General features: G+C 39.5%; 1 protein-coding gene across 3 annotated transcripts; it reads left to right on the top strand.

The window, feature by feature from the left end:
- The first annotated feature begins 6665 nt into the window (after positions 1–6665).
- LOC120286540 lies at positions 6666–10817 on the top strand. 3 transcript variants are annotated; one of them, XM_039298814.1, is made up of 5 exons: positions 6666–6790; positions 6866–6988; positions 7112–8544; positions 8962–10704; positions 10808–10817. In XM_039298814.1, exon 4 carries the CDS (start codon positions 9297–9299, stop codon positions 10665–10667), a length of 1371 nt encoding a protein of 456 aa, XP_039154748.1. In that variant the 5' UTR covers positions 6666–6790; positions 6866–6988; positions 7112–8544; positions 8962–9296; the 3' UTR covers positions 10668–10704; positions 10808–10817. The 3 variants fall into 3 exon arrangements, with proteins under 3 accessions (XP_039154748.1, XP_039154747.1, XP_039154750.1); XM_039298813.1 differs by having other exon boundaries at positions 7097–8544; XM_039298816.1 differs by having other exon boundaries at positions 6672–6790; positions 6914–6988; positions 7097–8544.
- The last annotated feature ends 1656 nt before the right edge of the window (positions 10818–12473 follow it).

Raw genomic sequence — 12473 nt, 5'->3', positions numbered from 1 at the left:
ACATCTCCTTCATTTCACTGACTGATTTACATTGCATTGCCGATAATTTTCCTTCGCAAAGAATTAGATCAAGACAAAGGAGAAACTTTTGAACCTAAGTCATTCATCCACAAGATAATTAGTTAGTCCCTTGTGGATAATGTGTTCATGATTTTATAGGAAACCATGAGATAAGATATATGTGCTATCAGGTTTAAGGGGACAAATGCTATTTTCGATAGCGAGTTGGCTGTGCAAATTGATCGTCGCATCCAATAAGATTAGCTGGATAGAAGGGTATTGAATCCCTAATTCTTAGCTGTTATTTTCAAGTTGGTCATGGTCGCATAAGCCAAGCCTAGCTATATAACACCAATTTTAAGTGAGATGCATTTGTTTCTCATGAACTTACAGGATTGTATATTTTATATAGATGCGGGGGAGTATTGAATTGCCATTGATTGCCTATTTGGAAGCACATGCATCGTCATCTTTGGGGGGCCAGAAGAGCAGAAAACTATAGGTCATGCGACATGGATGATTTCAGGAAGCCAGCTTTCCACATCTGATACAAATTTCAAACTATCAATTATTAATTAGATCCACCATCAATAGAGAAACAGCATTGATGTCATGACATGTACAGACATCTTGTCATTATAGCTATCTATCTCATTCTATACCAACTCATGAGATTAAAGGTACTTTTGTAAAGGAGTATAAAATCTCTCCACTCCAGGACTTAAATGAATATTCTTTGAGATTTGAATCCACAGTAAACTAGAGAGCACTGTCTGGTATATTAGCTTGAGTTATTAGCTTGAGATCCTCTTAATTTAGAAGAAGTCATCCCACGTATTTACGTATGTACATATGGGCGTATGTATTATCTGTTTTTAACTCAAGAAAAGAAGACATGTTTCCCGTCCAAAGAGTGTTAATCGAGTCAAAATATTATATAGGATTTCAATTCATATGTATTAGTCCAGCACATATTGCTGATTTAAAAGAGTGAATGACTATAATCACTAAATCTACGATGGATGAAGCCACTTGTGTAATTTATTCCTCACACTATCGACATAGATTCTATAAAGGGCCATAACCTATATCCATTTATTACAGTGCACGACCAACCTTGTTTGGTAGGATATATAAGGCACTTTCCTGCTGTCTAGATGCTCAGTGTGATACTCAATTTTTTTTTTTTTTTATGACTAATTCCCGCTGCTTTGTACCATTCCTCCCCCATCATCATTCTTTTCGAAAGAAGCTAGAGAATCTTTTAATTATTACCAATGAGATCTTTTCTTAAGGAAAAGTTCCATGAAAAATCCTAGATGTTTAAGACAAAACGCAATCAATTTGTAATTGTGGCCATCGTTGCGAATTTTTATGACGGAGCTACTTGTAAAGTGACGGTAGCCTTGTAATATGTTTGTAGCATAGCAACAAAGTGTTGATGTAGTGCCTTGTTATGAAAAGCTAAATTTTCTCTTTAAAAAAGCCAAAAGCAATCGAAAATAGAAAAACAAAAGGAAAGAAAACAAAGTTATAAAGAGTGAAAGCGCCGGAGAGAAAGCCAATGTTTTCGGGATATGGCATCATCCAATCTTCGCCGATCAACATTTTCAGGCCCTCATGGGATGGTGTGGCCATCCCTTGGCACCACCATAACAGGCTTGCCACCCTCCCCTATGGCTAGATGAGGATCGTCGGCCCTCGCTAGTGATGTGGGGCTGCTCCGCCTCCCTATCTAGGAGATTTTTCTCTCTTTTTTTTTTTTTTTTGGCTTTTCTTTAATGCTGGGTTTTCCTTCTGTATTGTTATTTTTCCTCTTCTTTCTTTTTTTTTTTTTTTTTTTGGTGAAGTGACCAGCAACGCGAAGAAACCCTAGCAACTCCTTAGTGGGCAACAGGCAAATGGGTGCTAGCGCGACACGCCCACTTCAATTTTTTTAGTGGCCAGAAACCAGAAGAAACCTTTGCGTTTCTTTTTAAGGTTAACCCACCCCCACCCTCTCACGAGGAGCGTGCACTGCACGCTCCAATCACGAGCCGTTTTCATGCGGAGGCATCTTCCGACCAACTAACTAGGCCTCGACACGTGTCGCGTGGCGAAAGGGGAACCGCCCCATGACGATCAGGACAGTGCGTGCATGATGCTCGTATGATTTTGGACCGTGTAATATATTTTCGAGATATCATTTTATCTAATATACGGACTCGAATATTCACTTATACCAAGGCTAGATGTGCGTTTGAAAAAGGCTATGCGCATCAACTTATCAAAGATTAATTCTAAGTTCAAGTCCTTTTTGTTAAGGAAACGTGAGATCTAGAAAATTATTGCACGTAAAGAAGGTGTTTTACAGCATTTTTCACAATTGCAAATTCTTTAGATTGATCATCACCAAAATGAGTAGATTAAATAGTTTGAATCGCCTCGAGTTATTCACAGTATGATTTTCTTCAAGGTGGAGGAAATTTTTTTAGATACTTTTTTCATAAATATGTAGAAAGTGAAATTTGGGGTGGTATAAAAAAATTTGTAAAACTCTAACTCGTATGAATTTCATAAGTTAAAGCAGTTATTTGCCAAATTATTTTCATGAGCGAATATGTCATTGGGTCTCTTCCAACATGCTTGTATCTCAAGGTACCTAAATGGTCCATACAAATTTTCCTTCGATTAAAGTGATGTGCGTGATTGAACCATGGAGCATGATAGATCCATTGGAAATGGATCACACTATCTTTTACAATTCAAAAGTTCAAGCTATATTGTGAGCGAACCTCAAGTCATCTTGCGCCTTAAGCATTTACTTTCAAATGTGGAGAGACTTCTTGATTTCTAGCACATTCGTGGGGCTATGATTTTATGCTCGTACACCTATTAGCCGATTGAGAAACTATGGCTTAAACCGATCTTCTTCTTTTTTTGTGAACGTGAGAGTCTTGCGATAACACATAGAAAGGATAGCTGCCTCGTTGCCCTTCTCGTTGCCCTTCCCCACCCTTTTATCCTTACGGAAAGTCCGTGTGATCTGGAGACGTTTTACAAGAACAAATTCTGCTTTTAAGAAGTTGCAGCAGCTCTTGACTGCATGGAATACTTTAAAAGTGGAATAAATCAAATTTAAAACTAATTAAAACTAAGTTGGGGATAAAAACACTTCCGTTAAAAAGTAAAAAGGCATCGGGAGAAGCTATTAGTGCTAGCGACATCTTCTTACGTTATCATAAGAGTCCCGAACCCATTACTAAATATTTGATTTGAGTCACAATTACTCCTCACCATTCGTGATGTAAAAGTTCGAGATTGACGGCTTCGTCTCCAAGGCTTCACCAAGATGCTTTCAACTTTGAAGTGTCTCTACACGAGATATATCATAACTAGGTAACATCGCGTGAGTGTTCAAAACTTCACCCACAACGTGAATCAAATTCATGACGTTGAAAAAAATAGATGGCCCATCGCCGACATCCATAACTTCGACATATCATATATCATGATTAGGAAAAGAAGGCACCTTCTTAAATGTGTGCAATAATCTATGCCTTGATATACATTCTTACAACTCTATATCTTCAATATGCGTTACCCAGACTCGACCGCTAAACAAAAATACTTTCCTCTGTGGTACAAGGGAAGCAAATCTCCTATCCCATTAATGTGTGTGTCAATCTGTGTCAACGCACATATAATATCTCTTGAGACTTATCTTCTTCAATGTGTATTCATTATAATGTTATAAGTTGACAAGTTATTGTTCAATTTCTGTGACACAAATTGATATACCATAATAAATACCAGACTTCCATAGGCATAAGGACAACTAACTACGTATCTTAGGCACCACATAAATTCCAAATTTGAGGATAATAATATAGTCTTCCAAGGACAAAATTGGTCTTGATAGGGGGTTACGCGTGGCGCATATATATTATCGTATACAACTTTAAATTGGACACAAGTAGTTCTATTTTACATGGTTCAACTCTTGAACTGGGAAACATCCTAAGCTATGATACCTTTAGATACATACATGAGAACACCTTGTCACGTATGTAGATGTTTGGAGGAACAAATTATTTTTCAAAAGTTGTACGCGAATAAAGAAAAACCAATTCATATATACTTAAGGTACGTGTTATGTGACCTTAGATTTAATGTTGCCCGAGACCCACAACGCCATCAACAACTGCCGTGGGCTATGTTACCTAGCTCGAGGAGAGACAGACCGCGATAGATAGCAACGTGCATGACGAGGTGTGGCGATGGTATTGAAGAATGCGAGGGAACGTCGTCTAGGTAAGAACAACCGGCAGCCCACGGGAGATGATTGAACGTAGAGAAAAAAGAAAGAGTTTAAATTGTTTTTTTTTTTTTTGGGGGTGTTATTTTTTGTGTGACTTCAGCAAGTGAGTTTGAGCAATTAGAGTTATTTGAAAAGTACCTTCAAATAGAAAAGAAAAGCATAGAAAAGCATATTGCACACTGTTGTGTGATCCATATGTATGGGTATTTCATATGTGGCCTAGCTGTTGCTTCTTTTTTGCTTTGTTTTTGTTCCCCTAACTCTTTGCCATGGTCAAGTCGAGTTACTTCAAATTTTAATACAACGACAACCTCATTTCAAGGAAAATACAACAAAAGGCATTAAGAGCTCTCTCTTTCTCTCTCTCTCTCTCTCTCTCTCTCGCTCGCTCCCTCACCCTCACCCTCACCCGCACCCTCAAGAATCGAGAACCTCTCTCGCCTTGCAAGCTAGGGTTTCTCCACCTTGCGCACTCAAATTCTGCGATGCCAGCTTCAGATCTCTCTCGGGAGCTGTCGTTTCCGTCGTCGCCTGCTGGTTCTCTATCATTCGATACCACCTTATCAAGAAGCCGTGAGGAGTCTGTGTGAACTGGACGCGACATCCACCGATTCGGTACCCAGATAGATTTACGGTCTCTCTGAATTGAAATGTTTCCGCCTGTTTCGTACTTGTTCCGGGGGGTTTGTGTTTTCTTGATATACCCATGTTGAATCAGCTTGAGGGGTTGCTTAATTTTAGGCGAATAATGAATGCTTCGCTGTTTTCTTGGCACAGATATGAGCTTTACTTTGAATTTCTGCATCTGGGTATTGCTTCATCGCTTATCTAGCTTGTCTCTTTCCCATTATTTTATGTGCCGTTTTGCTGTTTGAGTGATTTTTGTGAGGTTAGTTCTTCTTTTTTATGTTGCTGGTGGTTATTCAGTAAACCCTAATTCGAATCTCATGTGTTGATTTATACTCTTGATTATCAGATGTGTTTCGATGTTTTTATGGATGTTGGAGCTGGAGGTTGTGGTTGCAGTCATGGATCTTGAGTTTTAATTCACTGTCGATGACTTTCCTATTTGTGGGGTTGGGCTTTTCATTCCAAAGCAAAACCCTAATCTTTATTTGTCTTATGGGTGTTTTGGTTATCTATTTGCAACATAAATGAGTGCTGATCCTGTATGCTTTAATGTTTTTGGTGGCTACAAGGGTAATGCTGTAACCTATCTAAAGCTATTGTTCAATGGCCAACTAGGGTTTTGAGTTTTGTTAACCTTTGAAGAGCAATGGGAAGGTTGTGCGATATATAGTCTAAACGGTATACATGCTTTTCTGTTATGTGATATAAGTTCATTTTATTTCTGGATCGTTTTCCATATATATAATGACGTTTATTTAGTTTCCTAAGAAAGCTTATATCTGCATGCTTAGGCGCGAATTTATTTAAGATGGAGAAGAGTTTAGATGCCTCTCAACCGAGGAGATCATTTATCCCAATTGAGTCTATATGTATAGATCTTTCCAGTGCCATCGATAGAGATTATAATGGAAAGTGCGAGCGCTTCTCTATACGGTAAGATTTACATTCTTCCAAGACTGACTTGTAACTTATGTAGATGCTGTAGCCAATTGATAATTCTCTTCATTCCTTTTGGATCACGTATTATCGCATTTTTCTGAAATTGTGCTTGTGGATGCATTCAGCAGCTAAATGATTAAGATTTCATGTGTTAACAATTAATTCTTTTTTCACTAAACCATCAGCATATGTTAGCTAGTTACTGTTTTCACTGTCTCTTATGCTAGCTTAGTTGCTTGTCCTTGCTCTTGAAGAATAATGTGGACCTACTCATCTTTCTTCTTCTATAACCTATAGAAGCACTGTATTATCTGCCCATTGCATTGATATATGACATTTACTTTCTCCCACTGAAGTTCCACCTAGGAAAGTCGTAATAACTGTTGAAAGGTCAATTCTGTCAATGTGGAAGTACAGTAAACATATATACATAAGTATATTTATCTGATAAAACTCATTTTTTTATCTACCATAACTAATTTTCATCTTTGCTTGTCCAGTGAATATGTATCTGAAATGAGAAGAAAAGACGAGAAGATTTGCAGGCCATTTACATCAGATGGTCACATTAATGCCATAAATGAGCAAGCTTGCAAGCCTCTTCCACAACCTCTTCAAAATTCTCAATCGTGGCAGTGTCTGAATTGTCTCAACACTGAAGCTGGTAGAAAGGAAACTGGCACTGTTGTTAAGTGCTGCAGTAAAAGATGCCTGTTTGATGGCCCTTGTTCCCAGATGTGGAGCACCTCTGAACCATCAAATCCTGTAGTGGATTTTCAGGAGACCTTGAAGCTCAAGTTACTGAGAATAGAGAAGCTATTCCTGATACTTCTACTTTCCTAACTAAGAGTGACTGTTGTGCTTCATTGGTTGCTGACAAAAATGGCCAAACAGATGACGAAATTGATGCTTTCAGAAGAGGTATGTTTATGTAATTGCTGTGTCTAGATCCTGATAATTTATTCCAAGAGATGGACTAAGATTTTCTACCTCTAGGACATGAAAAAGACGGCTTTGAAGGTAACAAAAGTCTGGAATGTGTAGAATTTACTGGACCAAGCGCTGCTGCACCAGAAGTTGATCAATGTCAGGACCATGAAAGTGTAAAAGATGACCAAGGTAAATGACACGACTGATAATAATTTTAATTTGCAGGATAATCAATTTCAGTGTTGTTAAAAGTTGAACCTTTTATTGACATAGTGACTCTTTTGGTTTCTGAAATAGTTTACAACTATACAGAATGCAATGGCTCTCCTGATTCATGTCAGCAAGATGGAAGTCAAGAAGCTCGAAATATTTTGGAAAACCTTCAACCGGAAAACAAGCTTCTGGCGATGATCAGGAGGGGAAGGTGACTGAGGACCATGAAGAGACATCAAGAACAGTTAGTTGGGATGATCAGATGCCTCATTATCTCACAGATCATGAAAGCGGAAATCCCTCCCTGGGATTGGATGAGTGCAACGACTCATTATCTGAAAGTGCAGATATAGGGCTCAAAGATTGTTCTCACAATCAAAATCGGGATAAATGTCATGGTCTATTTCGTAGAAGAACCAGAAAGACACGCCTGATCACCGAATTACTGAAAGAAAGCAAAATTCAACCACTGATCACATTGGAACAGATTATCCTCCTAGGAATGCAATATCTGAACCTTTGGATAAGACAAACAGTGTTGTGCAAGGTCAGGCAGTTTTCACAGAACTTGTGAAAAGTAGGTTTCGGGATCAAAAGAGAAAAAGGAAGTTAACTTCAGACGAAGAAGGAACAGCCACGGAGCTAATGACTGCAAGTAGGGAAAACAATGATTCACTAAATGGCAGTGGAAGTGTCGAAGATGCCAATGTGCTTTTGCATCCTGAATCAAAGGACAGAGCAAATGCTAAGATGGTTCCCAGGATTGCTATCAATAATCAGACTAAGAACGGTAGTTTGAAGTTTCCTGAGAAGAAAATGAAGAGAAACCTAGCGATCGAAGATTTGTCCCAAGCACCTCCGGAGAAAATGTATCCAAAAGTGTTCAGGACAAAATCAAAGCAGGTCCAGCCAGTTCTACTCACAAGTCATGTCTCAAATTGGGTCGTTATACACCCATCACCACCAAATTCAACTCCATCCCTTTTTCTGACCGACTGGTGGAACCAAATTATTTTCCCCTAGCACCCTCCAGAGATACAAGTTCAAGCATGCGCAAGAAGAATAACAAAACAAACAACGAAAAGCTCTCTCTGATTGGTTTGAGTAAAAGCTCAAAAAGACAATGTCCAATTACTAGGACAGATGCTGAAACAACTGGCCTCTGTCCTCCTGCTGTACACTTACAACCAGCTGAAGATGCTTCTGTAGAAGGTGGGTTTGTTCTATCTCTCAACAGCCATTCAGTCGTGCCTGATGTCAAGAGGAATCGTCCTCTCAAAGTTGTGTTCGGGCAAGCTTCTTCATCTTCTAAGGATGAGGCAACTCCTAAAGAGGGCCACATTGTGAGGAAAAATCTAAATTCCAGATATGCAGCATCAAATATTACTTATACTTGTGAAGTAGATGTTGCAAAGGGAATACTTACTGATAACAACAGCAAAAAAGCTACAAATGGGACGCCTCTTCTTAGTGACAAGCAAAAGAACCAGTTAAATCTTGATAGCAGCACTTGTTGCCGAATGCCGCGAATGGTATGGGCTTTACTCTACTGCAATATATAAAGTTTTCTTTGAGTTCTTATTCTTTTACAGTTGAGGGAATTGACGCCTTCAGTGGGGAGGTGGGAAATTATTTAGTAGTTGTTGACACTTTTTCTGCATACATGAAATTTATCTCATACATTGTTTAGTATAACTTTCTTCAACTTTTCCATAGAGTCCTTCAATCTTTTCTAAAGCTAATATTGAAAAATTACTGTGCAACTTACATTCTCTAACTGGCTGGACTTGCAAGTAGTGTATGGCTTCTATGTCAGAAGGTGATGGAATTTGTTGACCTTGAATTGTCCTTCTGCTTTCCCGTTCATCTTCAAGGTTGGGATTGGCATAATGCAAGTTCTTTCTGTAGCATCCTCATGAAAATGATTGTTCGTTCTTCATTCTCTGTAGGATATCTCATGTACAAGTAACAGCAGGAAGACCTTTTGTTCTCAGACACAGTGCACATTTACAAACCATCACTTTGATTGCGAAGCTGAGAAATCATCTGAACAAGGAACTTTAGATGACATACCGATGGAAATTGTTGAGCTCATGGCAAAGAATCAGTACGAAAGATTCCTTCCCGATGCTGAAAATGCTGAACAACCACTAGAAACGACCATTGGATCAGGTGCTTCTCAAAGTGTAAATATTACCAAAGGACTTCGAAAGAGGGACTGGAGTTTACTGTTGAACCATAAACAGAAACCTCACCCTAAAAGGCTAGAAATCACAGGCATAACATGAGCGAGGATCATATACCCACCAAGCAGACATCTGTTGCTGGTTCTTCTCTGCCCAATACGATTTGTTCCAACATGAATCAAATGGAGAAAAGTTGCCCACCTACTGGGCTTGGTGGAATCCTCCAGTTCACGGAGCAGCCATCCGGTGGGGTTGCATTTTCTTTATCGGGTTCCGGTGGGCATATTAGCAGTCCCTACTGCAGACGAAACAAGCGTATGGTGGGTGTGGGCCTCGTGTCTGGTAGTGACAAATCTTCAGTCTCAGTTAATGGAGTTTGCAATTCTGTTCCCCTGCACAATCGAGGAGTGGCACATCTATCAGCCGCAACACCAAATTGCATGCCCTTTTCTTATGACATTCCACCGAAGAAGTTGACTTTGCCTACTAGGTCAGATGAGTTTCTGCATGGTTCTAGGACCCTGCCAGTTTTAGATGCTAAGGGGGGTCATAGCTCGAGGCATTTGGGAGTGAAAGGTATTGGCTTTGACAAGCATAGGAATAATTCTTCCAACATTAATGCAGAACAAACACAGCACAATAGACAGAGCGGGATGGACCCCCAAAATCTGTCAGGACCTACGGCGCTGTGTTCCAGTGAGACGATTTCAGCAATGCATTTACTCAGCCTCATGAATGCGGGAACACACACAGTCAATTTGGATGGAAATACTGAGCAGCATCAACGACCCTCCTTTTCTCGTAAGTATCACTCTAAGGAGATTGTCGAGTTGGACTTTCAGTCATACAAGCAGCCTTCTAACAGGATGCATCCATCATCTGATTATTGGGCTAAAGGTACCCTCAGTGAGCATGTTTCTGCAGTTCCAACCATTGATGAGCCCACTCCTTTATCTCAGCCTGATAGAAATTTCATGGGGGCCACTGAGGTTGCGGCTCAGGAATCACTGAAGATGCACAAGAAAGGGAAGAAAAAGTGCCCTGAAATAGCCACATCAAATGAAGCATACAATTACAGATCACAAAAATGCATATTCCCTGGTGGTAATTTGGTCACAAATCATGGATCGAATCCAAACCTTGATGGGCTTAGAAACTTCGTAGATGCTCCAAATAATGTGGCCTTCCCTCTGCACTTGAATGCAGAAAGTTCAGGGAAGGACAAATTGGGGACGCAAGACAGAAAAGGAACCCTGCATCCTTCACAGAAGGACTCTGAGGTTCAAGTATGTACAGTTAACAAAAATCCGGCTGATTTTACCGTGCCAGAAGCAGGAAATAGGTATATGATCGGACGGAGGGACCTAAAATTTGAGAAGAGATATCCCTTTCAGAATTCACCAGGCGAAATTAATTTTGACCGCAATCACCAGAAGAAGCAAAAGCTCACTGGATCAAGTCGGTGCTGAGTTTAGGTCCATGATCATTCCTTCCGATCCTGATGAGGTAGAATTATAATCCATCCATTGGTTTCTCAATGCTGGATACTGACATGTCAAATTACTCTAAGGTACATTGATATAGCTATGTCAATTTTTTTCTTTGGCAGGTGATGGTATCAAAATTCCTGTGCATTGCTGCGGCAAAGAGAGAATCATTGTGAAACTTTAATCTGGCATGTCAACAGTGTGGCGGATCTGAAGTTGGGAGACTGGATTCGATCGTCAATTACATTAAGTTCGCTCATTGTCAAAGGTCATTCAGAGGGTTCAGTTATAGTGTACTACTAAGGACTTGTTACCGCCGTGTATGGCAAATGTCCGATGTTTAGCAAAGAGAGTTAAGCATTAGTAAGTATAGCAATCAGAAAAACAGATAGCGAAGACCCCAAATGGCAAGAAACAAGTTGGTGTTTCATAGATACATGGACAGTGTAGGTAGAGCGTGTGTTTTTGTCTGGGGAACAGACTGACAACATGGCATTGCTTGAACTGTAGATGAATGGCAAAAAGTGATGCTACTTTATATTTTCTGAAATGAAAAGCTCTCTCAATATCAACTTGGTGTGATTTTACTCTCGCGATAACGTAAAACCGATGAACGTTGGGAATGAAAACACTGTTAACATTAACAAGGGCGACCAACTCACATCAATCAGTGTATCAATGTCCATGCAGCGTGATTCCAGTTTCTGGACTACTTTCGATAAATTTTTTGCAGCTTTAATCCCATGATCGATCACACTTCACAAACTGCTCAGGCTAGGACTCTTCTCTTTCGCTTTCTGAGGCCTTTGCTTCTTCCATTGGATGAGTATAGACTTATTACAGTTGTTATTCCTATCACGATTTCCTTGCAGCATCCATCTTGTGTGACGGAACATCAATGTACAACAGACATTCATTTTCTATGATTTTTCTTTTTCTCGTTACTATCAGTCACGTTCAACTGACGTGGGACTTACATTTTCTTCAATTTGGAAAAGTTTCGGAGGTTTCAATGCAGTTACTGAACGAACAGAGACAGCTATGAATAAGACGCAATGTGTCAAGGTGAACCTCAGTTTTAACACAACATGCTAGACACCTTACGGATAAGTTTTCCGGATTTACTTTGTTTTATCTCTTCTTCTTGTCTCATAGTCATATCATTTTCTCCCTTGGTACCTTCCTTGTAATTATCCAAACATAGACAAGGATTTAAACATATGGGTTTGTCGCAATCTTACATCAAAACATGGGTTCTTTTTCACAAAAAAAGAAGAAAAAGATGAGCTAAAACCCAAGAAGCTGGGTAATTTAAAATAAATTGCATCGATATTACTGAATCTTGATTTTGCTTATCGAATGCATTAAAGAAATTACATTTACTTGCAACTAACATGATTTTTAATTATTCATGGAAAAGTTTCCATTGGTGATACGACATGGCCTAGTGTGATAGCTTTGGCCGCTTTGTTGGCATGTGAATATGGTAAGGTTGGTTTACAACTATATCTCACTTTATCAGTAGCAAAAAGTTAGATAGGTCTGAGCTTACTCAATTTTAGGTAGACCTTTCATTAAAATTGAGCCACGTGCGAATTTCAATTGGTGTTTAACACATCAACATGGCAACCCTTCGCTCTCCCTCCACCCGAGCGGCATGCCATCACCTGCAGCAATTTTTGCCAATGTCCACCGCCCTCAACAGACACCTATGACCAATCGGGAGCAGATCTCTTCCCCCCCAAAACAACAACATGCGTGTTCAGCCCTACTTAACTTTTTATGTTA

This window comes from Eucalyptus grandis, chromosome 8, assembly GCF_016545825.1.
Source record: "Eucalyptus grandis isolate ANBG69807.140 chromosome 8, ASM1654582v1, whole genome shotgun sequence".
In the NCBI taxonomy this organism is placed as follows: Eukaryota; Viridiplantae; Streptophyta; class Magnoliopsida; order Myrtales; family Myrtaceae; genus Eucalyptus; species Eucalyptus grandis.
Note: the sequence above shows the minus strand (reverse complement) of the source record. Positions and strands in the feature narration are given on the sequence as shown.

Excerpts from the sequence above, each read along its gene's own strand:
- LOC120286540 (XM_039298814.1), top strand. The coding sequence starts at position 9,297 with ATGAGCGAGGATCATATACCCACCAAGCAGACATCTGTTGCTGGTTCT.